The 23,961-nt window shown below is 40.0% G+C and overlaps 5 protein-coding genes across 9 annotated transcripts; 3 read left to right on the top strand and 2 right to left on the bottom strand.

Moving 5' to 3' along the window:
• Positions 1–97: 97 nt before the first annotated feature.
• Positions 98–10,292, top strand: hrm (solute carrier family 16 member hermes). The gene is made up of 5 exons (XM_030386637.2): positions 98–487; positions 5,430–5,532; positions 7,658–7,885; positions 7,952–8,078; positions 8,343–10,292. The coding sequence occupies exons 2-5, from the start codon at positions 5,433–5,435 to the stop codon at positions 9,856–9,858; spliced, it is 1,971 nt and encodes a 656-aa protein (XP_030242497.1). The 5' UTR covers positions 98–487; positions 5,430–5,432; the 3' UTR covers positions 9,859–10,292.
• Positions 3,305–16,108, top strand: cta (Guanine nucleotide-binding protein subunit alpha cta). 2 transcript variants are annotated; one of them, XM_089257224.1, is made up of 7 exons: positions 3,305–3,324; positions 12,460–13,342; positions 13,834–13,972; positions 14,034–14,239; positions 15,017–15,148; positions 15,232–15,371; positions 15,439–16,108. In XM_089257224.1, exons 2-7 carry the CDS (start codon positions 12,944–12,946, stop codon positions 15,797–15,799), a joined length of 1,377 nt encoding a protein of 458 aa, XP_089113350.1. In that variant the 5' UTR covers positions 3,305–3,324; positions 12,460–12,943; the 3' UTR covers positions 15,800–16,108. The 2 variants fall into 2 exon arrangements, with proteins under 2 accessions (XP_089113350.1, XP_017954433.1); XM_018098944.3 differs by lacking the exon at positions 3,305–3,324 and having other exon boundaries at positions 12,436–13,342.
• LOC108649871 (uncharacterized) lies at positions 10,425–12,345 on the bottom strand. Its single transcript, XM_030386640.2, has 4 exons — positions 12,117–12,345; positions 11,303–11,788; positions 10,914–11,157; positions 10,425–10,784 (listed from the first exon to the last, which is right to left on the bottom strand). Exons 1-4 carry the CDS (start codon positions 12,196–12,198, stop codon positions 10,571–10,573), a joined length of 1,026 nt encoding a protein of 341 aa, XP_030242500.1. The 5' UTR covers positions 12,199–12,345; the 3' UTR covers positions 10,425–10,570.
• Positions 16,109–16,803: 695 nt separating the features above from the next.
• Positions 16,804–18,572, bottom strand: Rab30 (RAS oncogene family member Rab30). Of its 4 annotated transcripts, none has more exons than XM_018098877.3 (2): positions 18,080–18,572; positions 16,804–18,007 (listed from the first exon to the last, which is right to left on the bottom strand). In XM_018098877.3, exon 2 carries the CDS (start codon positions 17,989–17,991, stop codon positions 17,305–17,307), a length of 687 nt encoding a protein of 228 aa, XP_017954366.1. In that variant the 5' UTR covers positions 17,992–18,007; positions 18,080–18,572; the 3' UTR covers positions 16,804–17,304. The 4 variants fall into 4 exon arrangements, with proteins under 4 accessions (XP_017954366.1, XP_017954365.1, XP_017954364.1 ...); XM_018098876.3 differs by having other exon boundaries at positions 16,804–18,004; positions 18,080–18,571; XM_018098875.3 differs by having other exon boundaries at positions 18,216–18,571.
• A 176-nt stretch (positions 18,573–18,748) lies between these two features.
• Positions 18,749–23,781, top strand: Caper (RNA-binding protein 39-like protein Caper). Its single transcript, XM_018098871.3, has 6 exons — positions 18,749–18,886; positions 18,952–19,046; positions 21,435–21,583; positions 21,665–22,054; positions 22,132–22,699; positions 22,763–23,781. The coding sequence occupies exons 2-6, from the start codon at positions 18,993–18,995 to the stop codon at positions 23,399–23,401; spliced, it is 1,800 nt and encodes a 599-aa protein (XP_017954360.1). The 5' UTR covers positions 18,749–18,886; positions 18,952–18,992; the 3' UTR covers positions 23,402–23,781.
• Positions 23,782–23,961: the final 180 nt, after the last annotated feature.

Below are 23,961 nucleotides of genomic sequence, written 5' to 3'. Positions count from 1 at the left end.
TAATTTGACGGTCTTTTGCTCAATTTGTGTTGTTGTTCTGCATGGTTCACGGTAACTAGTTCGTTCAGCAACGGAACTGCGCTCTGGTACAAAACGCGAGTGGACCAGCGTTCATTTGTTTTTCCACGTCCGAGAGTGTGGCACGTCGTGTGGGTGGAGTGCGCGTGAAAGACGACGACGGGAACCTTTCGTTTTTCGCGTTTTGTTTTTGTATATATTTCAAACAAAATACGTCTATAATTGTGTACATAGTGTAGTTAATTTACAAAAATTCCTTAATTTCAACAATCGCAATAAACATTGGCCTGATGTCATGTAATAGCCAAAAACCAATAAAAACACAAAAAACTCATTCATTATAAAACGTGCAAAAAACGTGCGTCAGTGTGAGTGTGTGTGTATGTGTGTTCAAGTGTGCTTGTGTGAGTGTGTGTATGAGGCCCGCCTGCTCAGGACGAATTTAAATAGCTAAACAATTAAATTTAAGGTAAGTGTAAGCAGCGATTGAAATGCACAAAAAAGAACAGCTGACGCATACTACAGAAACAACAACGCAATGCAAAAACAAAAACAAGCAGAATAATGTGCGCTGACATTACCTTGCCTGAGCCCCAACCCCTTACACAGGCCCCGGCCCCAGCCCCTTTTGGCAACAGCAGCCAGCGATTCAAGGGCGATGAACTACAACAACAATATGAACAAGACGAAGAAGAAGCAAAGGCAGAACAAAAAGCAAAGTCATAAGAGTGTGACAAAAGCTTTTGTGTTGTTTTCAGATTTACACTGTTATTCTCCATATTGCTGTTTCTTTTGCTGTTGTTGTTGTTTTTGCATTTACACTAGTTTTACGCGAAGATTTTAATTTGTGGGCGTTAAACGACGTGATAACAACGAACGTTACCGATACCAATACTTCCGTTAATGATGGAAAGTAAATCAGTGATAGGCATGCTGATGTTGTTGTTGTTGTCATTACCAATTCCAACCAGCCACCCCAGGTAACGTTTTTTCAGCTGCTGCTCTGACTGCTCTCTGTTACTGCATGTCTGAAGCACACAGGCCCCGACACGCGCGCAACAGTAGTGCTCGCGCTGACGTTGTGTTGTCGTCGACGCGTCGTCGCTGGCATAGGCAGCATAAAGAGTCAGTGTGTTAGTGGGAGCCGCTTTGGTGTTGTTTTTGCTTTTGGCTAAGCTGTTATTGTTTGCTTGCCTGCCCAACACATACATACATGTGTGTGTGTGTGTGTGTGCGTGAGTGTACGTATCTCAATACTTGCTTGCTCTTATTTCGTGCGTAGTAGGTAAAGTGGGTCAGTGTTGCCATCTGATCCTATGCCCTCAAACCCAATTTGTTGTTGCCAGATAAAAGAGGACATGTAGGCTGAGACAATCTGTCGTTTGTTTTGGAATTGCTCTCAGCAGCTTTGAACCCATACTACTTGCAATATGTGTGTGTGTATATAATTCCCACCCAGATGATATCTGAGTTATTTGTTAACAAACAATAAAATTATGACGCATTTACACGTAGAAAAGTCATTAACATCTAGGCCATGTAGTATTTATTGCTGCTACTGACTAATATTTACTTGGGGTGTGGTCAACCTGACATCTGGAATCCGTTAGCCGACTGTTCTTGCTTGCTGGCTTTTGATCAGCTTAAAAATCGAAGTAGATTAAAGCCATTTAACTAATATGTACAAATATAATATAATGCAATGTGCGCTGAGATAAACTATAATAAATAGTGTGCTATCAATAGCTATCGATCGTAATTTACTCACACTTGCGGTGTAGGCGGAGAGTAACAAAGATGTGAGAGAGAGAGTGAGTGAGGGCGAGTGCGGGAGCAGAAGGGATGATTGATCAGTCTTTACATCTCTCTTCTTCTATTTTGGCGTCTGTTGCTTTGTTTATTGTTCTGCATGCGGGCGACTGGCGCAGGGGCCATTGCACTAGACAACAGCTGTATGTAAACATAATTGCGTTTGACATGCATTGCTGTTAATTGTTAATTGACTGCGCTGCTATCGATAACATCTGCATGCAGTGCGCATTTCCTTTGCTCGCCCACACACACTTGTCTCTTTCTTTTCCTTTTCTGTTTTTTGTTTTTGTTTGTTATATCAAGCAGACAAAAGACGACTCATTGTGTCGACTCATTGTGTCGTCCGCATGTCTGCCTCTTTGTCTACGCTACCTGCATTTAGCGTGAAATGCAGCTAGACTCTTGACCGGTCATTAATGACCTGTCTCAACAGTGATAAACCCACATGCGCCGTTGTAATCATTCTTGGAATTCTGTTGGCAACACAGAGGCGGAAAGGGAAACAGTTTACCCATATTTATGTACATATGTATGTATGTTTGTCTATCATGCCAAAACGAGCGAATGTCCGAAAACGTGATTATCTCTAAATTACATGCCTTTAACTGCATTATTGTCAATTGTGGCAAAATATAATTTCTTACAATTGACCCTTGGAACGATACCTATCACAAGTCGTATAATATAAATACATACATACAAGCAATTTATATCTGCAGGTCTATATTTGCCACAAAGTATACAGCTATCAGCAGTTGGCAACAAGTAAGTGTTGTTCCCCTCATCTCAGCTGGTGAAAATTGATGGCACCTAAATATAAAATAGGCTCGCCGCTGTCCTTAAGTTTTAGTTTTTTATTATCAAGGTCGACTTTCGATTATCGATGTGAAAGGCTCTAATTGTCGTTCGATTATTAATTAATAAATGTGCGGCCTCGTCATGCGAGCTGGGTCGCTTGGCCAAACAACGCAGCTGTTTTATTTCATACGAGTTTAAATTATTACTATGTGATTTATGGCTGTTTAACGAAGTGTGCAAACAATTTTCGCTCATATTACAAAGTAAACGAACAGGCAGACAAAGAAATAATAAATATTTAAGTATTAATTATTAATGTGAAAAATATAAATATACAGACTATCGAATGCCGATAGCCGCACATCGACATCTGAAGCCAGGCTCCAATTGTTGTTAGTGTTAGATAACACTCAAATAAATCAAATTTGATCAGTGTTGATTTATCCTAACTTATTGATTCCAAATGCAATTGTCCTCTGTTAAAATGCACATGGTTTTGTTGATACATACATATGTATGTATGTATCTTTGTTTAATTTTGTTTGTGTAGCTTTATAAACCGGAATCTAAATTGTTTAGACAATAGATGCGAATTGAGCGCAGTTTTAAATGATCAGCACTGTGACTATTGGGCATGAAGAAAAACAATTTTAGACCTCGTGTTCGTTTCGATAGAGTGAATACATACATATGCATGTACATACAAACATACACATACATATGTATACATATAGTATACGTAATTGTTGTCAATACATTTCAATTCAATTCAGGCGCCAATTGAATTTAAATGTGTAACATTGTTTTTGAGTCGATTTCTTGCTTCATAACTGCCCAGGAAACGACCTTCAATCTTTTGGGGGCAACGGAACGAGTTGTTGATTGCGTTGTTCTTAATTCAAAACAAAATTTCCATTATACCTAAAATATATACATACATATGTACATACACACACATGTATACAACAATTTAATCATAAACAGATATCTATTATCTAAATTCTTAAAGTATGACAAGTTGAAAGCAATTGAGAACTATTGACCATCACATGTCAACAATAAGATATATAATAGAGAGATTAGTTGCAATATCTGTAGTTTTTGTAATTCCTGCAGCCCCCATCAATAATCTTTGCTCGATGTGTGGAACGCATAAAAAAGATTCATTCGTTTGCTTTTGTTTGTTTTGTTTATCGTTCCGTTCTGAGAAAGCATATTTCTATCGCCAATGATGACGTCATGAGGCCCCCACAGCTGAAAAAATTTCATCATTAGCGACAAGCAACGACGCAAAAAATAAAGAAAAACAAAAAAATGAAAATATTTACAAAAATATGTGTGTATAGGAATATGCATATATGTATATATGTATATACATACATATGTATATGTATAAAGATTGGGAAAATTATGTTATGCAGCTCTCGCATGATCCTCTATGTAGCAAAAAAAAATATGAATCATCGAGGCGATGGGGAAACGAACAAGTTGGGGCGAGGTTTGGGATCAGGCCACCAGCTGAAATGGCTGTGTGCGACCTACATATGTCTACAAAAGATTAGAGTTGCTAACTGTTGTTCATTTGCCGTGAACCAATGCCGATCACTAGTTCATTCACACAGAAAGCTTGGTCGTTCATTGAAATGAGCTATTCAATCGAATTGACTCGGAACGAATGGGCACAGCTCTAATATACATATGTATATGCGATGAATTGGACTCGTATTCCCCTGCATTTATCAACAACTGTAGCTCTCTAACAAAAATCGGCATCGAATTCGCGGCTTTGCATGCGATCGAGACACATTTATGACGAAACATGTTCAGCCATTTAGCGTGCAATTACTTCAGCCAAGCTATAGCTGAGATTAGATGCCAAAAGCAACACGTTCAGCACAACTTGTTCTGAAATATATGTACATACATATCTACATAGGTACATTGTATGTATGTATATACAAAATTATTCGAATATTTATACAAAAGTTGGGCGCGTGTTTTTTCTATGCTTTATTCGTGACACGAACTTCAAATTCGTATGTGTCGTGCATGACAACAAACACGAAAATTTGTAAAGCGATAGAAATTTAAAAGAAAAGTAAATAATGCAAATATGTACAAAGAATTTAATATATATACATGATTCCAAAATTTATCGAGAATTAATTTATAAATAAATTATAAAATGCATATTACATTTGATTTATTTTAATTTTGTAATATATTTATTTAAATAATAATAAAATATCAAGAAATATACATACCTAAATGAAATAATTTACCAGGATTATTTATATACATACATACATATACTATAAATCTATATTAATCACAAATTTAATGGAAATATGAAAAATCAGGTTATGTAATGGTATTATTTGATATTTTATTTTATATTTATATATACATATAGGCAAATTTATTTCGATCGTCTGCTTAATTTTTGTTTTACCTTGAGAATATAAATGGAGAAACACGCGCCCATCCCTAATTGATGCGTATATGTATGTATTTGCACAGTTCTCTGCCGGATGTTTCATGTTTTAATCAGTTTTCTTGTTCTTTGAATGTCATCCCTATCCATCTCTTTCTCTCTCGCTCCCTCTCTCTGTGTGCCAAGCAGTTCAGATCCAATGAATTCTAGAATACATACGCGTGATATTCATAATGAACATACATTTTCTATATTTCAATAAAAAAAGAAAACAAAAAACAACGAAAACTTAAATTTAGTATATCCTCAATCCACAAGACATCCACACACTATTTTTCTTTTTCTCTCTTTCTCTTTCTTCTTACAGACCATGCATAAGGAAAAAGTTATAAGTACACAAAATGCAAATAAAGCAAACAACAAAGAGCATAAAATAAATGGAACAACTAAAGAAAGTAGTGATAAAACAGGTCAGTAATCTATCTATCAACAAATATAAATGATATATGTAAGTACATACATATATTAAAATACAATCGATCTTCAGTAAAAGTTTGTATTGAATTTTTGATTGATTGATTGATTGATAACCTCAATCGATCTCTTTTATATGTTGAAATCCCTTTAAGATTACATATCTATATAGAGTATGTAGTGATTTCTATTATATTTCTGCACAATGATTAATTAGAATGTTTGACGATTGTTATAGTTAGAGTCCGTATAGCTTGCAACGATTATAAATGGTACAGTTACGCCGTAATCTAACTAATTAGCAGGAAAATAACAAAGCTGTAGCGCAATCAATTGCGTAGGTCTACGCCCGATGTCTGTTTATAGCTAGCCAACGAACCCAACTGGATAGATTGTTAAACCAACCAACCAACCCCCTACGAGTGACTCAGCATGTAGATCCGTTTAGATTGCCCCTATCATAATTTTCTGGACGTTGACAACCCAAATCGCTTGGCAAATATCACCAGGCCCCGAATCCCTATTGTTGTTGACGTATGTATATACACAGTCTGCTGTGCTTGTTTGGTTATTTAGAGCTGGCACGTTTTGCCGGTTTTTATTTTATTTATTTATTTGTTTACCGGCCTTATATGTATGTATATATGTGGCGCTATCAGCGATACGCATTGACATTCTTAACCAGACGCACAATTGGAGCTAACTGTGAGCACGGCTAGACCCCGGGGTCGGTTTCCGGGCAAAGTGTGAAAGTATTTCGACAGACCCCTTGGAGAGATAAGATAGGGCTTATTTTCTTCTTAAGCATAAACACCAAACGAGTCGGACACTTGAAATACAGACTTATACAGACAATGCTTATTGTGTATGACACTCAAGGTTTTGGGTATCTAAATGATAATATCCAAAGAATCATTGAAATTGGCTTTTAGTAAGGTTTTGTTACAAAAAAAAAAAATATATATATATATATATATATATATAATAATAAATTAAAGTCCATAGTGTAATAAATGAAAACGAGGAAGGAAAACGAAAGTGCTATAGGCGACTCTGCCAAGATCTGATACTTTAATCATTCTACGATTCTCTTATGCACACATACATACGCATGCATCCATAGTGTTTAAGGGAACTAAATAATATAAATATTAATGTATCTACGATGTCAGCATATCATCATTTAGCCTCATATGTATATATTCTTGAGCAGCATAAGAATGTAATCCGACTGTGCCTGTTTGTTTGCCTATATATATCTGTTCGTATGTCTGTCTGTATATCTGTCTCTCTGTCTGTCTGCCTAACTACAGACGATAATTTCAGTTGTCCCTAAATATGCAGCAATAATCATTTGGTATTTATACATATGTATTTGAGTAAACCGAAGGCAGAATTCTTGCAGAAGCAGAGCAACGACCTCTACCTTGCGCCGGGCTCAACATTTGAGCGAGCTTTATTTTTTGAGTGAGAGTCGCTCTATATAAAGAGCAGCGGCTGCAGCATTTCTTCAGTCGCCCAGGTGGAGATCAGTCGTGCAGTGCAGTGAATTGAAGTGTGTGATCGTCCACCTAAGCATTAAAGACTCGGAGGAAATACGTAAAGGAACTACGATAAGAAATGCAATCCGTTAATGAAATACGTAAAAGAAACAAGCGAAAGATATACGTTAAAGACATATATAGAGGAACTACTTAGACCATTTACTTAGAGAAAATAACTAGCAGAAATACTTAAAATATACTAAATAAATACTTTGAGAAAATACATTAATGAAATGCGAAAAGAAAGAAAATACTTGGAAGAAATACCAAATTCCCATGACCAACGGAACGGAATACAAACCAAATTAGTTTGACGTTTTTCTATCACCATCGGCTGATCATTGCTTTAAATATTTGGCTGCTATCTATATGCATATGTGGTGCAGTCCGCAATTGTTTTTGTTACCCAAGTTCGTATTCGTATTTAAGCTCAGGGACTCAGCGGTCACAGAGAGTTTGACTTGAATCCTCGTCTACTTATATCTCTCCTCACAAGCTCTGAACTGAACATTTGCGCAAAGATCTAACCCAGCTATTGTAATTCGATTTCGTTTCATATACTACTTGCACACTGCAGTAAGCCTGCTGAACAAGAAGGATGAGAGCAGCGAATATGACCTGGTGCCACCCGATGGCGGCTGGGGTTGGCTAGTCCTCTTTGGCGCATGCCTGACGAACATACTCATCCCGGGCACCATCAAGAGCTTTGGTGTCCTATTCATCGAGTTTTTGCAGGCCTTCGAAACAACGCAAACTCAGGCCTCCTGGATACCGGCCTTATGCTATTTCCTTTACAGTTCATTGGGTAAGTATTAAGTGAGACAATTGTGTATCGAAATTCAATTCAACTTTATTTTGCATCCCTTTACAGGACCTGTCTCGAGTATTCTCTCCGTTAAGTATTCCTATCGCACGGTAACTCTGATCGGCGCCGTTTCCGCATCGCTGGGCATGATGCTATCCTTCTGGGCATCGTCCGTTGGCTACTTGTACATCAGGTAAGTTGAGTCGGCTTCAAAATGAGTCGAGAAACATTCATATTTATAGAAAATAAATATATACATATATCTAAATCTAAACAATTATTGAGCCGGTTTAAACAAAACACGTTTTGACACAGGGGGTTCCGTACAAGCAAATATTTGTTAAAGATCAACTGATAAATTAGGGGAATTACCACCTGTTGAAGGGTATTACTCAGATCACCAGACTTTAGTCGACTACTTAATTAATTTTCTGCCTCGATTGCTTTGCTCTTTCAGCTATGGCGTCTTGGTGGGCATTGGTGCTGGTCTTTCCTTTCCGCCCACTGTGTATATTGTGACGTCGTACTTCGTGAAGCTGCGCGGACTGGCCAACGGCCTCTGCATCTCTGGCAGCGCCATTGGCTCGATCATATTGCCGCCCGTTCTGCGCTGGCTACTGGAGACCTATGGGTATCGTGGCTCCTGCTTGATTATGGGTGGCATCACGCTAAACGTATTGGTGGGCGCCCTGTTCTACGAGCCAGTGGAGCAACATATGATTCGCGTGCCGCGCGCTCGCCAGGCGCTGGAGGACATACCTGAGGAGGAGGACGTTGGCATTGTCATGAAGTTCGAGAATGTGGACGAAACCGCGCCCAATCAGGCTGAGCAGGCCGAGAAGCATCTGATGCCCTACAACTCGCCACCGTCGCCGCTCTACTTGCTGGATGATGACAAACAGCAGTTCGTGCGTAGCGCGTCGGCCGCTGTGGTTCAGAGCTACGCCAAGCCCGGCGATGAATTCCAGCCACGTGCCCGAAAGATCAGCACACCAGTGCGACTGCCACAACGCAACCAGACATTCACGCCCGGCCAGTTGAACTCACAGTCATCGCTGTATGCAGTGCCCGAGGGACGCTCCAGCTCCAACAAGCTGGCCATGCGCAACAGCTCGAGGAATCGGCTGTCCAAGCGCTCGCCTTCGACCAGCAGTTTCTTGTACATTAGCACGCCATATCACGGCAGCACGTTGTCGTTTCAACCCAAGGAGTTCTCCTCGCATTTATCGTTGCGCTCGGCGGGCAGTGCGGCGGCTGAGGCGGCGCCACAGGATGCCGGCGGTGCGGATGAGACGGGTCAGGGCAAGGCGCCACAGAGCCAACGCAGCAAATTTTTCGATCTGAGCCTGCTGAAGGATCCCATGTACTTGGTCATACTCATCTCGAACTCAACGAATGCCATCAGCTACACGAATTTCATCATTCTGTTGCCGGCCTTTGGCCTGGCCAGAAAGTTCGACAAATCTCTGTCCGCCTACTTGCTCTCGGTGGTCTCGGCAACAGATCTAATTGGCCGCATAGGCGGCTCGGCGCTCTCCGACATGGGCTTCATACCCAAGACGTGGTACTTTGTTGGCGGACTGTCCATTTCGGGCATTTCGCTGGCATTGTTGCCGCTGGCCTACAGCTACGGTGCCGTCTGCTTCTGGTGCGCCGTCTTTGGGCTTGCATCGGGCATTTATGTGGGTATTACGGCTGTCATCATGGCCGATATGCTGGGCACGGAGCGGCTGACCTCGTCCTATGGCATCAGCCTGTTCGTCAATGGCATTCTGCAGCTGGTGGGACCGCCGCTGTGCAATTGGTGGACCGAGGCGGTCGAAACTTACAATCCGCTCTTCCATACGCTGGGACTGACACTACTTGCCGGCTCGGCCCTATGGGCCTTCATGCCATGGATACAGCGACGCAAAGCCAAAGAGGAGGAGAAGCTGGAGGCCCAACTAGACGAGGAGGCCCTCGATGGCTACTAAGCCGTCCGGCTCTTACACCACGTACAATTACGATTAGTTCTTAGGCTTCAAATGCGTACAAAGAGAGAACGATAGATAACTGAATGAAGTTGCATCAGAATTGGGGGGGAAATCAATGTATATCAGAATGGAGGAGTGGATTCATTAAGTTGTGGGAGGACGTCAAATGGCATTGGAAATTTTGGAAATTGTTAATTTGTTTCTTCCATTAGCTTTTTTGTCTAACTGTTAAGTCTTAATTATTAAATTGTATAATTATTACAATTATTGTTTACTTAAAATCAATTTATAGCTTAAGCCAATAACAAAATGAAAAATGTCTAGAGCAGTGAAAACTTAAGATGTGAAAATATTTTTTCTATAAATATGCTAAAAAAAAAAAAATATTAAAAAAAAGCAGTAAAACCAACTAAAGTATCAAAATGAAATTAAAATGGAGTTTAATTGATTAGGGTCTGGGGTGATGATTATAATATACCTATAATTCTTTCGGATCAATGAAAGCTTAGATTGGGGATAAGCAATTTAATCTATTGGGATTCAAATGTCAAATTCCATGAAATACGTTTCGAGTGCAATATTTATTTGATTATATCATCATAATTACACAATGTATTGACATGCAGAGCTAAACTATAAAGAATTGAACGTTTCTTGTTGTCGTCGACAAAAGTTGTATATAAAATAAAGCGACATGCTTTCGTATATGGCACTAATTGCTCTTAATTTTAGATTTCAAGAACCCCTTGGAGCGCAGCAAACGCACAATGAATGGCGCCGAGCCCAGCGTGATGCTAATCCGAAGTGGAGCGAAGACTTTGTGAACGGCATAGGCCGTGACGAAAGTGCTACCCACGGCTAACTTTTCTGCAAATGCAGATGACTCGATTCCAAGGAATTCCATCACGGGCATCATATTTATTCCGCTGCAAACAAGAAGAGAGCAGTTTAGGGATTACATTGGAATGGTTAATGTGGGTGCAGAGCAAGCGTTTAGTTTTTCAGCCATGGATGCGGTTACGAATGGATGAATGCATTCAGTTAGTTGATCCTACCTGGAGACGAGCACGTAGAAGCCACCTAAGGAGAGCAGCGAAATGCCCACGTGGAATACCACAATGGTTGCGCCGTACTCCTTGAACACTTTCTTCAATTGCTCCTTCTTGCTCAGCTGCTCAGGCGCAGGCGTTGTGGGTGCCGTGGGCGTTGAGGGCGCTGCGCTTCCTGTTGCTGCTGCTGCTGTTGGTGGCTGTGCTGGCTGTGCTGGCTTTGCTTGTGTGCTGTAGCAACGCCGGAAGCCTACGAAATTCGAGCAATGCTTATGATATGGGATGCGTATGCTTGTTAGCTAGAGCTAGAGCGCATGCGCGCGACATGCAACAGGTTTGGTGGAGCACGCGCAACACGTGTCACCTTTACGTCAACAGCTGCTATCTATCCTCACCTTGGCTGTGGCCCGCCACCGGCATCGTGGCATTCTGATCGTAGGTCACCCAATCAGCGCGCGTGCTCTCGCGCAGCGAGCGATAATGCGAGCTGTGCATGTTCTGCGAGGTGAACTTGTATTCCTGCGACCACTGCCCTCCCGGCATATTGAGATGCGAGAACTTGTGCATGCCACCGAACGGGGTCGGCACATTGCTCTGCATCACTGCATTGAGGCTGACAGCGCCAAAGCAGTCGTATGACTGCACATGCGGATCTTGCAGAGAAGTGCTGACCTGCGATATGGTCATACTGTTGTCAGTGGTAATATCGATTGTCGAGATGGGAGCGTGTGACATGGTCATAATATTGTCGGACATATCCCTGGAGCGTTGCGGGGAAAACCGCGTCGTTTCGGCAGCGTCCACATTATGGGGCAACGGTAGAGCGGGGGCTGGCTCAGCATTGTTAAGCACCTTGGCACTGGTGTGAAAAGGTTGAAATGCTGCAGGCAAAAATATTGAGTCTTATTAATGCTATATTAAAATAACAATATATGAGAAAATTATTGCGCAGTTGGGCAGAAGCCCAGGGTGCAAAATCCAACTGGAATTTGCTTTCACTTTCATACATATATACATATGTATGTATGTATGCATGTACATATATTTTTATGAGTGACAGTGAAAGAATCGCTTATTGCGCGCTAATTGAATTAAATCTACATAGGCTATTTATCTGCAGACCCATCAACCACTGCAAAATGTTCTCAAATGGATTTTAATCAATTTAAACTGAATGACCTCTAACGCACTGAATTTTTCAATAATTACCTGTATATTTTTTCATATACTGCATGCCGCCTGATAGACGCGCAGCATTAAGCAAAGATACTTTGCCTGTGTTAATAATCATTTTTAATAAACAATATTTTCCGCAATTATTGATACCGAATAAACCGCAACTTCACAGCGACTGAGCAAAATAGACCAATGAGCAGCAGCCACTAGAGCTGTATGGGTGTTTGTTATTATTGTGTGAACTATAAAAACAGCTGTTTTCAATAACAGGGTTGCTTGTAGCTACGAATATCGCATTTGAACTATCGCTTATGGTTCTCGATAGAGTATCAACAGAATATCGAGTGATTGACATCGCGAATACAACCCTATTCAGTCTTTTGGGAGTGAAAATGCGAATTTATTTACAAAATTTGCCAATACGAGAAAAGGGAGGCGTCGCGTAATAAAGGAGTTAATTAATTTGTCATCAAAGCGATTAGCATATGTTGTAGTGGCTGCAAACTGTGAAAGTGTGTGTGTGCAATGCCCGCGGAGCGAAATTCGCAGAGGAAGAGCGCGGCGATGCTTTTGTGGTCAAGATATGATTTGGCTACAACTACGACGTCCAAACAACGACCAAAACAATAAACCCCCGATACCAGGCTAATTTTGGCGAGTGTGCAACAAGAACAATAACATTATCAACATACAAAACGGGAGACAATCAACAGCAACAATAACAACACCAACAATAATATCAACAACTGAACGTACAGCGCGCGCGTGTGTGCGTGACTGTGTGTGTTTGAGTTTGTGTGTGTGTGTGCCTGTGTAGAAAGTGCGCACGTCAGGCGTTGGCTGTCGTCGCAGTCGCAACCATGTCCAGAATTACGTTGACCACGTTAACACATAGTGGCGGCATCACAGGCGGCAGCAGCAGCGGCAGCAACAACAACAGCAACAACGATACACGCACTGGGACGCTGACACACCTGATGGAGGAGCATCATCATCACCATCACCATCATCATCAGCAGACAGTTAGTGGCCGAGGGACAACAGCCAGCTCCACCGGACTGATATCAGACGGAGCGGAAAGACTGCGACGGCAAGGGAGTCGATTACAAACATCACGATTCGCCTGCATGAGATGCTTTGGTAATCTCCTGACACATCTGGTGCGGCTGCGCAGCACGCCCGAGGAGCTGGAGCAACGCTACAAATCCAAAGAGATTGATAAGTTTCTGGAGAAGGAGAAGCATACGTTTCGACGGCAGGTAAGATTGAATTTAAGAGAAGCACATAACGTTTCCACATTCCGTTTAATTAAGTAATTAGTATTAATTTGCTTGTACCCACACGCACACATGCACAAACACTCTCTCACGCACACACACGCACAAGCACAAGACACAACATTCATCCGGTTGTATAGCCCGCATGGGCCGCCCAGGCAAACAAATGAAACGGCAGACGAATTTTCACTTTTCGTTCGATGTTGTTGTTGTTGCTGATGTTGGTATTGGGCTTGGCACTGGGTTTTTTTATTGTTGCATCATTTAGGCAATCATTACAAAAAGTCTTATTCACACAAAAGGCATTCAATTAACAACTTCTTTGTGTTTTGTCCGCTGGCTGCAGTTCATTTTCTTGCGCGTGCGTGCGTGTGTCTGTTTGTGTGTGTGTTTCTATATCGGTCAAGGTTTCAATTTCGCACTTATCTTTTGCAGTATAGTGTGCCCTCTAATAAATTCACTCAACTTTGCAGGTTAAGTTGCTGCTCCTGGGCGCTGGCGAGTCAGGCAAATCAACCTTCCTCAAACAGATGCGCATCATACACGGCGTCAACTTCGATCCGGAGCTGCTGCGCGAATACCAACATGTGATATACCAAAATGTTATAAGAGGTAGTTGCTTCTATATGCATAGTAAATATTTATATATCAATTAATCGATTTCGGCTTGCAGGTATGCAAGTGCTCCTCGACGCGCGGGAAAAGTTGGATATTCCCTGGGGCAGCGATGGACGGGAACAGGATGCCAATGACGCCAAAGCAATGGAGTGCAATGCAATAGAGGCAGCCAGATTCGTGGAATATGCGCCGCTCATACGGCGCCTTTGGCAGGATCGTGGCATAAGGCGCGCCTACGAACGACGACGCGAATTCCAAATTGTAAGCTATCATCTAAATCCCTAATTTGTGGATCCATACTGGCATATGCCTTGTGTATCAGTTGTCTCATTTGTACCAAAAGCTAATCGAGAACTTTAAATATCTTATATGCTAAGCTAGAACAAGTAACGTTAGCAAATGGATTATATTTTGTAAAGACTTTGCAAGCTACTGAGATTCAAAATTCATAAAATATTTTCCATGTACATATATTAGCGTTAAAATCTGTCTTAATTTCATCTAAAACAATTAAATCTATTTAATAAATAAATATAAATAATTATAAACAACGCAAGCAACTACGTATATATTATGTAGTTGTTTTGTTTATAATTATTGGAATTTATTTATTTAGCCCCGTTTCCTCAAAATTAAAAATAATTTATTGTCGATTGTCCAATCAAATTGTATCAACAATTAGAATAACTAGAAAATACTTGATATACCCTTAATTTATGGCTTATCCATTTCTTTTAACTTTTAAGTTAGATATTTAGTTTAATATATTTAGATATTTAGTTTAATATAATTATATAATATAGATTCAATAGGCCTGACTGTAGTGCTTCTAAGAGTATAAACATTATTAGATGCAGTCTTATTCGATAAGCAAAGGGAATACATGTCTACAATAATTATTATACCGTGAAATTGAAATATTCAATAGATCTTATAGACTTGGGATTTCTGTCGCGCATCATTTCTATATTTGTATCTATAAACCTTTTTACAAACAATTTACATATATATTATAAACAATGAATATCTCTGTTGCAGAGCGATTCGGTCAGCTATTTTCTAGACGAAATTGAGCGGCTGGCGAAACCGGATTATGTGCCCACACACAAAGATATACTGCACTGTCGCAAAGCAACCAAAGGTGTCTACGAGTTTTGTGTCAAAGTACAGGTGAGCTGCAATTGTGGCGTACATTTGATTGCTTGTGGTTTTTAATTTGATTTTTTTTATTGTATGGTGCATTTTGGTTGCAGAACATTCCATTTGTGTTTGTGGATGTGGGCGGACAGCGCACTCAACGTCAAAAGTGGACCAGATGCTTTGATACCTCGGTTACATCGATTATATTTCTAGTGTCCAGCTCAGAGTTTGATCAGGTGCTTGCCGAAGACAGGTGAGTGGGGCTTACTGAAATGTCAGAGGAGGCTAAAATTTGAATGTGGACTTGCTTCGATTTACAGAAAAACCAATCGTCTGGAAGAGTCCAAAAACATTTTCGATACCATTGTGAACAACAACACGTTCAGAGGCATTTCAATAATATTGTTTCTCAACAAGACCGATTTGCTCGAGCAAAAAGTACGAAATCCAGAGACTGATATACGCTGGTACTATCCGCAATTCAATGGCAATCCGCATTCACTGCTGGACGTCCAGAACTTCATGCTGCAAATGTTCATGAGCGTGCGCCGCAGCACCAGCACCAGCCGAATCTATCATCACTTTACCACTGCCATAGACACGCGCAACATCAACGTGGTGTTCAATTCGGTGAAGGACACGATACTGCAGCGGAATTTAAATGCCCTGATGCTGCAGTAGCATCAAGGTAAGGAAGCATAGAGGCGACGGCGACGGTCGCAATCATATCACAATCTAACGAATCTCACGCCAGCTCTAACACACATACCACATACATCCAAAATCAAATCAAAACAAAAATATATATATGCCTATATATATTTATATATATATATATATATATCGAAACATACATATATAGATAACGAAAGTGCCAGGCTGTCAGGAATGTAAAATTTTGTGAAGGGCCGACCCAAATTGTTGTTTACTTTTTAAAATGGTTTAATTATTCATAATCTTTGTATTAAATGAAATTATTATTATTATTATTATTATATTAATTTTTAGCATTTACATGTATTTTATTTATGCATAAATGTATATAATTTATTATGTATGTGTTCGTGTGTGGCCTGCTAACAGACTCTAATGCTAGCTAAGAAACTAATCCAACAGCTGCAGCTACAACTTTTCTATCTACTATATTATCATTATTATATACTCTTTTGATTATGCTATACGCGTATGCCTTTTTGCTACCATGACATTATACAAGGATATTTACCATATATAGCCAATATACATGCACATACATATCTCTATTTATATATATATATATAAACTATATACACCATTATATTTTTAGAGTTGAATGTCGAATATACACACAGAAGCAGATATTGTAGTTTATACAAAGAGAGCTTAATACTAAGCATGAAATTTTCTCCTAGAGAAAAGTCATCAAGCGACAAATGTACCAATTCAAAATACCAATATTTAATAAATGAAAAAAAAAACAATTTGATATTCAACGATATCTTTTCACTCAGGGTGATAATTTGTGGGATTCGAGTAAAGAAATTGTTCCAAAAAGTAAGTTCCCAAGGAATTATAGCATTTATCAAATACATCGTTTTATTCAAGGAAACGAAACTCCATTAAAACATGAATACTCTCCCCCATAGAATTATCTACATAGATTGTAGATCTGCCCAACACTCATTGAAATACGTTTCGGATGCACATAAAAACTGTATTTGGGTTTATTTAATTACAAAGTGAGTAATTCCTTTCGTTTCATATTGAACTACATGTTTAATTTTTGGAATGTCATAAAATCGTCTTATAAACTATTACGCCAGTTCGCGTAAATGCCATTTAAATAGCATATGTATAAATTATTGCTAATAAAAAATTATAATAAATACGCATTTGTATAAACATATAAAAAATATTTTAAATACACAGTTAAACACTCTAGGAATAAAAACAAAATGTGCATTGCATTGCTATGATGATGTTTTCAATATAAACATGAATTTAAAGCATAAACTCGTGATGCTGTCACCAACCAGATCTCCGATTCAGATCTATGCTATAACAAATAATACTAAGAGAAAATCAAGGAGTACTAAAACTACACATCCAATGGAGTTTTTAACACAAATATTTAGCATCCATAGTCATTGAGTTGCTTCTCAGCTGAAAGCTGCCAGTTGCCGATTTTTTATTGCTACGTTCCCTGCTCAGCCGCCTTGACTAGAGTTGGAGTTGGCGTTGCCGCTGCTCGAGCTGTTCGATCCACCGCAACAGTTGCCCTGAGCTGCTTTGGCACTTAAGCTGCCCAGTCCAATGGAGCCGCCGCCATCCGACTGACGTTGTGCAGCCGCAGCGGCGGCACTGGTGCCGTCCTTGCTGCGCGCTTGGCCAATGAGCTCGGCGGCGATTTCATAGAACAGGCGCTCTACATTTTCCGCCTCTTTGGCGGATGTTTCCAGGAAGTACATATCATGTTGCTTAGCAAACTCCTCGCCTATTTGCGTGGGAATTTCACGATCATCGCGATCCGTCTTGTTGCCCACCAGTATTTTGAGCACCTTCGAGTTGGCATACTCCTGGATCTCTCTCAGCCAGTCGGGCAAGCAGTCGAACGTAGGCTGGCAGCTGATATCATAAACGAGTATCAGCGCGTGCGCTGATCTATAGTAACTTTGTGTGATGGAACGAAAGCGCTCCTGTCCGGCAGTATCCCAGATTTGCAGCTTAATCTTTTCGCCCTCGACCTCAACGGTCTTAATCATGAAGTCCACACCAATTGTAGCTCCCTGTCCGGGCGGAAAGAGACCCTGAGTAAAGCGTCGCACCAAACATGTCTTTCCAACGCCTGCATTGCCCACGAGCACAATTTTAAATAAGAACTTGTAGTCCTCCATTTGCAGTTGAGTTCTGCTAAAATGTAAAACAACAAAAAAAGAGAAAAAAGAAACTAGTATACAGAGCTTTACTTAGGCTTAGACACACCTTAGTTAGCCACCCGTAACGTGTGTGTAAACGTAGGCGCGTTCGTATTGGGGGATGGTTTAGTTGTTGGGTAGCGTTGGAGTTTCACCCGCAGATGCAGCTTACGCCACTTTTCATTTACGCAACTGCCTCTCACCTGTGGCTGTGGTAGTGGTGCGCTCTTTTCACGCAACCTACGTATACGGTCTAGCGCTTGCCGTTACCTCCAAGGCTGCTGCAACTCTTCTTCTGCTCTGTGTTATTGACTGGGACGCTGATGACTCAACAATTAGCACTGCCAGCAGTGTAAGTTTTTGGGAGTACGTTTTGGATTGCGTAGCGCCATTCAATCAATTTGGCACCTGTTCGACACGATATACTTTCGTTTATGAAGCTTTATTAAAACGGTAGTAAATGCAAGCAATGATAATAACTCTGCAAATACCAAATTTCGCTGCGTATATGTAAATATAAACAAATCGATTAATCTAATGGTGATATGGCAACGCTATAGTTTACTTTTGAAGGCAGGTTAGAGTTGCAAGCTAGATCAACAATTCATATTATATAAAAAACGTATTCAAATAAATGTTGTTTAAATTGTTATTTTAATATAGGTATTAGTAAAATATTTATTTCTGTTCATTGGTACCTTATTTAAATTTGGAAAATTTACATGCGTGTTCAAAGAATCGATACTGTTGTAGGCATCGATGTGTATTCATTATCAACCCTGAAGCAACACAACATAGCCAGCCACGCTGTGAAAAAATATTAAAATATAAGGAAATTGTCATTAAACTTCCAAATCAATTGAAAACCCAGTTCGTAAGTGAACCTTCGAGTTGCGGTGTGCATACCAACAAAACTTTTGGTTTCTCCAACCGTGCTAGACAACTACTTGGGGAGTTTGATCCCGTCCCAAAAATTCAACATGGCCGAAGACTTTGATGTGGAAGCAATGCTGGAAGCGCCGTACCAAAAAAACGTAAGTATAGCTATTCGTTATCTAGACATATATATTAATTAAGAAACGGTATGTACCAATTATGTTATCCCTACGACAATGGTATATTTTATGAAAATTTGTATACTTTTTTTCCAAATAGACACCTACAAGCGTTCTCGCGTTCTCATGTGAGATACATACTTACATGCATATGTGTGTATGTGTGATGTCTGAGAAACAGGCACGTAAAGTTTGCTTAACACCTTTATGCGCTTATGTATGCATTTGTGTGTGTGAATGTGTGACTATTGCATTGAAGTGGTTTTCTTTAAATCGATTTTAAGCCTTAGTTCTCAAAAGCGCAATCGACAATCGATTATATCGATTTGCAAAGGTCGGCCGGTGGCTATCGCCCTAATATGTTTTATACATAAGTGAATGTGATGCCTAATCAAACCCCACGTAACGAGCGTGTGCGTGTGTGTGTGACTTGTTTGTTTTAGTATTAATTTGCACATAATCGCAATGTATCATATATTTACCTTTAGTTTTATTTGAGGCTTTCGGTTGTCAGGCTGGTTCTTTTACTTCTTATCTGTATAAAGTGTCAAGTAGTATTTTGATAAGGAAATGTGAATTAAAAATTCATATTGTTTCGGTTGGTAAGCTTTCATCAGAAAATATCGGTTTCATACGTATTATTTTTATATAGTGTGGTATTTGATATTGCATATTCCAGGTAGTATCTGAAACCAGATAAAGTGAATTTATATTAAATCATATAAAATACAATAGAATTTAAAAGTGGACTACTTCATCAAATTTTGTACTTATGTATGCCATGTCTATATGCTTACTACTTTTCATAAAACGCGTTTTCGAAATATGAATTTGTTCGAACTTAATAGATGAGTGGTTGCTCTCTCTTTTCTGTCTCTATCTCTTTAAAATTAAAATTAAGCAATAGCAATGTGCAAGTTAATAAGATAATATCACACTACCCAACAAAATAAAAGAAACCTTTTAAAACAAAAAGCGAGAATAATTCTTAAGGGTGAAATGTCTTTGCAGAAATCGTATAAGCTCAATATTGTTGCTAGTGATTGTTTTGGTAATTCTAAACACAAAAAGCTGGAGACCATTTGGTAAGTTTTGAATGTACCAGAAACTGCGAAAAAAAATAAATGAATAAATAAAAAAAAAAAAAACATTTAAAGAAAATAAAACCCAAAACATATCTAGGCATTTGTTTTCTGTATGATTTCTGTTTCTGTTATGTTTTTATGAATTTGTTCTTTAACTTGCTAAAAAAAATCAATGAAAACTGAACGTGCACTAAATTTCAGATAAACTCGACCTATTGTTGTGTGGGGCAGCAGGCAGCTCTACTACTACTCTCACTCACAGACAGACAAGAATGAAAGAAAGTCTCACAAGTCCACTTCACTGCTCTTTCAGGAGTCGAGTCTGAAATGCCCAAATATTAAAAATAAAATCATAAAAATCACACCAAAAATCAAATGCCTATAAAAATTGAAAAGAAAAAACGTAATAAGCAAACATCAATTTATTTCACTACACAATATATCTTATAACTTATATCTATGTATATGTATGTCCCATATATAGACGTGAGCGCCTGCGATGTGGTGGCCAGAGTCTTTAGAGTCAAATAAGAGCCAAAGCAACCAGTCAACAAACCATCCCAACCACTAGCCAGCGCTAATACCCAAATACCGAAACGAATATTGAAATATGTGTGGAGACATTTCGCCGTGATCTACTTATCTATGTGTGTGCTCCAAAGCCTATCTATCACTTTATATATAAATAGATAGGTATACGTGATATGATGTACTCAAATTTATATATATATATATACATATATATTTCTTAGGTGCATATGTGTATATATATCTCTACAAGACAGAGAAGCGACTCGAAGAAATCTGTTGTACTTGTATTAATCGCATATGTATTACCATTACTATTACTCTATTGCTATATTGCTGTAAATTGGCAATGATCTGTAAATCGATCATTGTTGACTTAAGCATTTCTATTTTATATACTTGCAGATACCAAAAATTTAACTAATTTACTTTGATTTGCTTTCTCTTATTCAAAAAAAAAAAAATCGAAAAACGAAAACGAAAAAAAAAATATTTTACAATAAAAAACAATACAAATACCTGAACAAATATTGTAAAATGAATACAACAACCACGAACATCAAAAAACGAAAACAACGTAACGTGGGATCGTCGACGAACCGAAACGTTATGTGTGTTTGTGTCTCCATGTCCCCCACAAAACATGAACAAATGAAACTATCCAATTCTATGTATGTACATTATTGCTTGCGACTTCCACCTCCCATGTCTTCACCCAACCAACCAAATACCAAAACCAAAACCCTATCTGTAGAACGTCAGTGCGGGCAGTGCTGGACGTGGACGCGGGCGCAGCAGCGGCAGCGAGAGCGGAGGCCACGATGACAACGAGGAGGATGAACGCTATGCGGAGAACGGAACGCGTTCCTCAAACGGCAACAAAAAACGGAGCCATCGCTCACGGTAAAATTGAATGGAAATTCTCACAAAATTATAATCATTTTGATTGAATTTGCTGTATTCTCTTGCTTTTTCCCATAACAGTAGTCGCAGTGGATCACGCCACAGACGCTCCAAGGATCGGGAACGTGAGAAGGAGCGCGGCAGTGAGCGCAGCAGCTATCGTGACAAGGATAGAGATAGGGAACGGGAGCGCGATCATCGTTATCGCGATAGCAAACGCAGCAGTCGCACACGCGATGAGCGTCCCAGCGATGACAGACGTGGCGGACGCAATGATCGCGATCGCGATCGTGATCGTGATCGACGTTCGCGCGAAAGGCGTGGTGGCAGCAAGAGCATTCGGGATAGCGATCGCAAACGCAGCAGATCTCGTGACAAGCGTCGACGCAGTCGCTCGCGTGACCTGCAGCGCAAGCGCATGAGTCCCATACGAGAACGTCGGCGGAGCCATTCACGCTCCAGAGATACAAAGTATGGCGTAATTATATTTTTATAATTTTCCTATGATGTTAATTTTGTTATCTTTTGTTATAATTTTTATCATACAGCAGTCGCCGTCGCACCAGTTACTCACCACGACCATATGGTGGACGCGGACGTGGTGGTGGAAGATCGCCGCCCAATGGCATCGGGGATCGCACACCACCCACCGAACTCAGTCCTGAGGAGCGCGATGCACGGACAGTCTTCTGCATTCAGCTATCACAGCGGGTGCGCGCTCGTGATCTAGAGGAGTTCTTTTCCAGCGTGGGAAAGGTTCGCGATGTCCGTCTAATTACGTGCAACAAGACAAAACGCTTCAAGGGTATTGCGTACATTGAATTTGAGGATCCGGAATCTGTAGCATTAGCCCTGGGATTGTCGGGACAGCGGTTGTTGGGCGTACCGATTATGGTGCAGCATACGCAGGCAGAGAAGAATCGACTGCAGAGTGCGCCGCCTCCATTTCAGCCCAAGGCCCACACTGGACCCATGCGACTTTATGTGGGATCGCTGCACTTCAACATCACCGAGGACATGCTGCGTGGCATATTTGAGCCTTTTGGCAAAATTGATGCTATCCAGTTGATTATGGACACGGAGACAGGTCGCTCAAAGGGCTACGGCTTTATTACGGTACGACAAAAAACTTTCTATATTTTATATAAAGTTAAAAATATATATTTTTCTTATTTATAGTATCATAACGCTGATGATGCCAAAAAGGCTTTGGAGCAACTGAACGGCTTTGAATTGGCGGGGCGGCCAATGAAAGTAGGCAATGTGACAGAGCGTTTGGATATGAATACTAGTTCGCTGGATACTGATGAAATGGACCGCAGCGGCATTGATCTCGGTGCCACAGGACGATTACAGCTGATGTTTAAGCTAGCCGAGGGCGCAGGCCTAGCCGTACCACAAGCTGCAGCCAATGCGTTGCTGGCAACAGCTCCACAGCCTGCGCCGGTGCTGCAGCAGCAACAGACGCCATCCATAGCTACTCAGTGTTTTATACTGTCCAACATGTTTGATCCACGCACCGAGACAAATCCCACATGGGCTACGGACGTCCGTGACGATGTGCTCGACGAATGCGCCAAACACGGTGGCGTTTTGCATATACACGTGGACACCGTATCACCAACGGGTACGGTTTATGTGAAATGTCCGAGTACGACGACAGCGGTGCTTGCGGTCAACGCGCTGCACGGACGCTGGTTCGCTGGCCGTGTGATCACGGCGGCGTACGTGCCAGTTATCAACTATCACTCGATGTTTCCGGATGCTATCAGTGCAGTCGATTTGATTGCTTCGACACGTAAAAATGCTGACGATTAAATAGACGGTATGAAGCAAGGGAGAAGGCGATAGATTTGCAACTGCAACACTAAGCAACTAAATATTGTTATTATTCGTTAAACAACCAAGTTTTGTAATAATTTTAACATTTTTTGAAAGACTTTCCGAACTTGTGTAATTGTCCTCCGCTAGCTGAAGAATATATGGGGCAAATCAAAAAACAATTACATTACAATTAAATATATACATAATATATATAACAATGTATGCATCAGATAATTAGGCATTCCTAACACGCCAAAAAATCTATTTGGATATTGAATTCAAAACTTTTTGAGACATTAAAAATTTGTAATTATTTTACCCTAAAGCATGATTTTAGACAGCGCTACATAATGTAAAATGCTATGTAAACAAAAGTAAAAAATATTTTGTAGACAAGAATTTAAAACAAAATAAAAATTCAAATATGACATTTTTTGCTTCAAAATAAGGCTATTTACAATCCCTGGTCGCTCTCAAAGAGTTGAGTAAATATCTCGCAATCTTGGAAACCGCTGGTATGCTTAAGAAAAAATTAAATATTTTTGAAAAAGTAC

This window comes from Drosophila navojoa, chromosome 3 (assembly GCF_054131105.1).
Source record: "Drosophila navojoa isolate 15081-1374.11 chromosome 3, UAZ_NAV_1.0, whole genome shotgun sequence".
Lineage (NCBI taxonomy): Eukaryota > Metazoa > Arthropoda > Insecta > Diptera > Drosophilidae > Drosophila > Drosophila navojoa.
Note: the sequence above shows the minus strand (reverse complement) of the source record. Positions and strands in the feature narration are given on the sequence as shown.

Coding starts and splice junctions, on each gene's coding strand:
- LOC108649871 (XM_030386640.2), bottom strand. CDS start 12,198: ATGATTATTAACACAGGCAAAGTATCTTTGCTTAATGCTGCGCGTCTA. Junction 11,158..11,302: donor GGTGGCGGGCCACAGCCAAG/GTGAGGATAGAT, acceptor CGAATTTCGTAG/GCTTCCGGCGTTGCTACAGC. Junction 10,785..10,913: donor TTCTACGTGCTCGTCTCCAG/GTAGGATCAACT, acceptor TCTTGTTTGCAG/CGGAATAAATATGATGCCCG.
- cta (XM_089257224.1), top strand. CDS start 12,944: ATGTCCAGAATTACGTTGACCACGTTAACACATAGTGGCGGCATCACA. Junction 15,149..15,231: donor AGTTTTGTGTCAAAGTACAG/GTGAGCTGCAAT, acceptor TTTTGGTTGCAG/AACATTCCATTTGTGTTTGT. Junction 15,372..15,438: donor CAGGTGCTTGCCGAAGACAG/GTGAGTGGGGCT, acceptor TTCGATTTACAG/AAAAACCAATCGTCTGGAAG.
- Caper (XM_018098871.3), top strand. CDS start 18,993: ATGGCCGAAGACTTTGATGTGGAAGCAATGCTGGAAGCGCCGTACCAA. Junction 21,584..21,664: donor AAACGGAGCCATCGCTCACG/GTAAAATTGAAT, acceptor TTCCCATAACAG/TAGTCGCAGTGGATCACGCC. Junction 22,700..22,762: donor AGGGCTACGGCTTTATTACG/GTACGACAAAAA, acceptor TCTTATTTATAG/TATCATAACGCTGATGATGC.
- hrm (XM_030386637.2), top strand. CDS start 5,433: ATGCATAAGGAAAAAGTTATAAGTACACAAAATGCAAATAAAGCAAAC. Junction 5,533..7,657: donor AGAAAGTAGTGATAAAACAG/GTCAGTAATCTA, acceptor TGCACACTGCAG/TAAGCCTGCTGAACAAGAAG. Junction 7,886..7,951: donor TTTCCTTTACAGTTCATTGG/GTAAGTATTAAG, acceptor ATCCCTTTACAG/GACCTGTCTCGAGTATTCTC.
- Rab30 (XM_018098877.3), bottom strand. CDS start 17,991: ATGGAGGACTACAAGTTCTTATTTAAAATTGTGCTCGTGGGCAATGCA.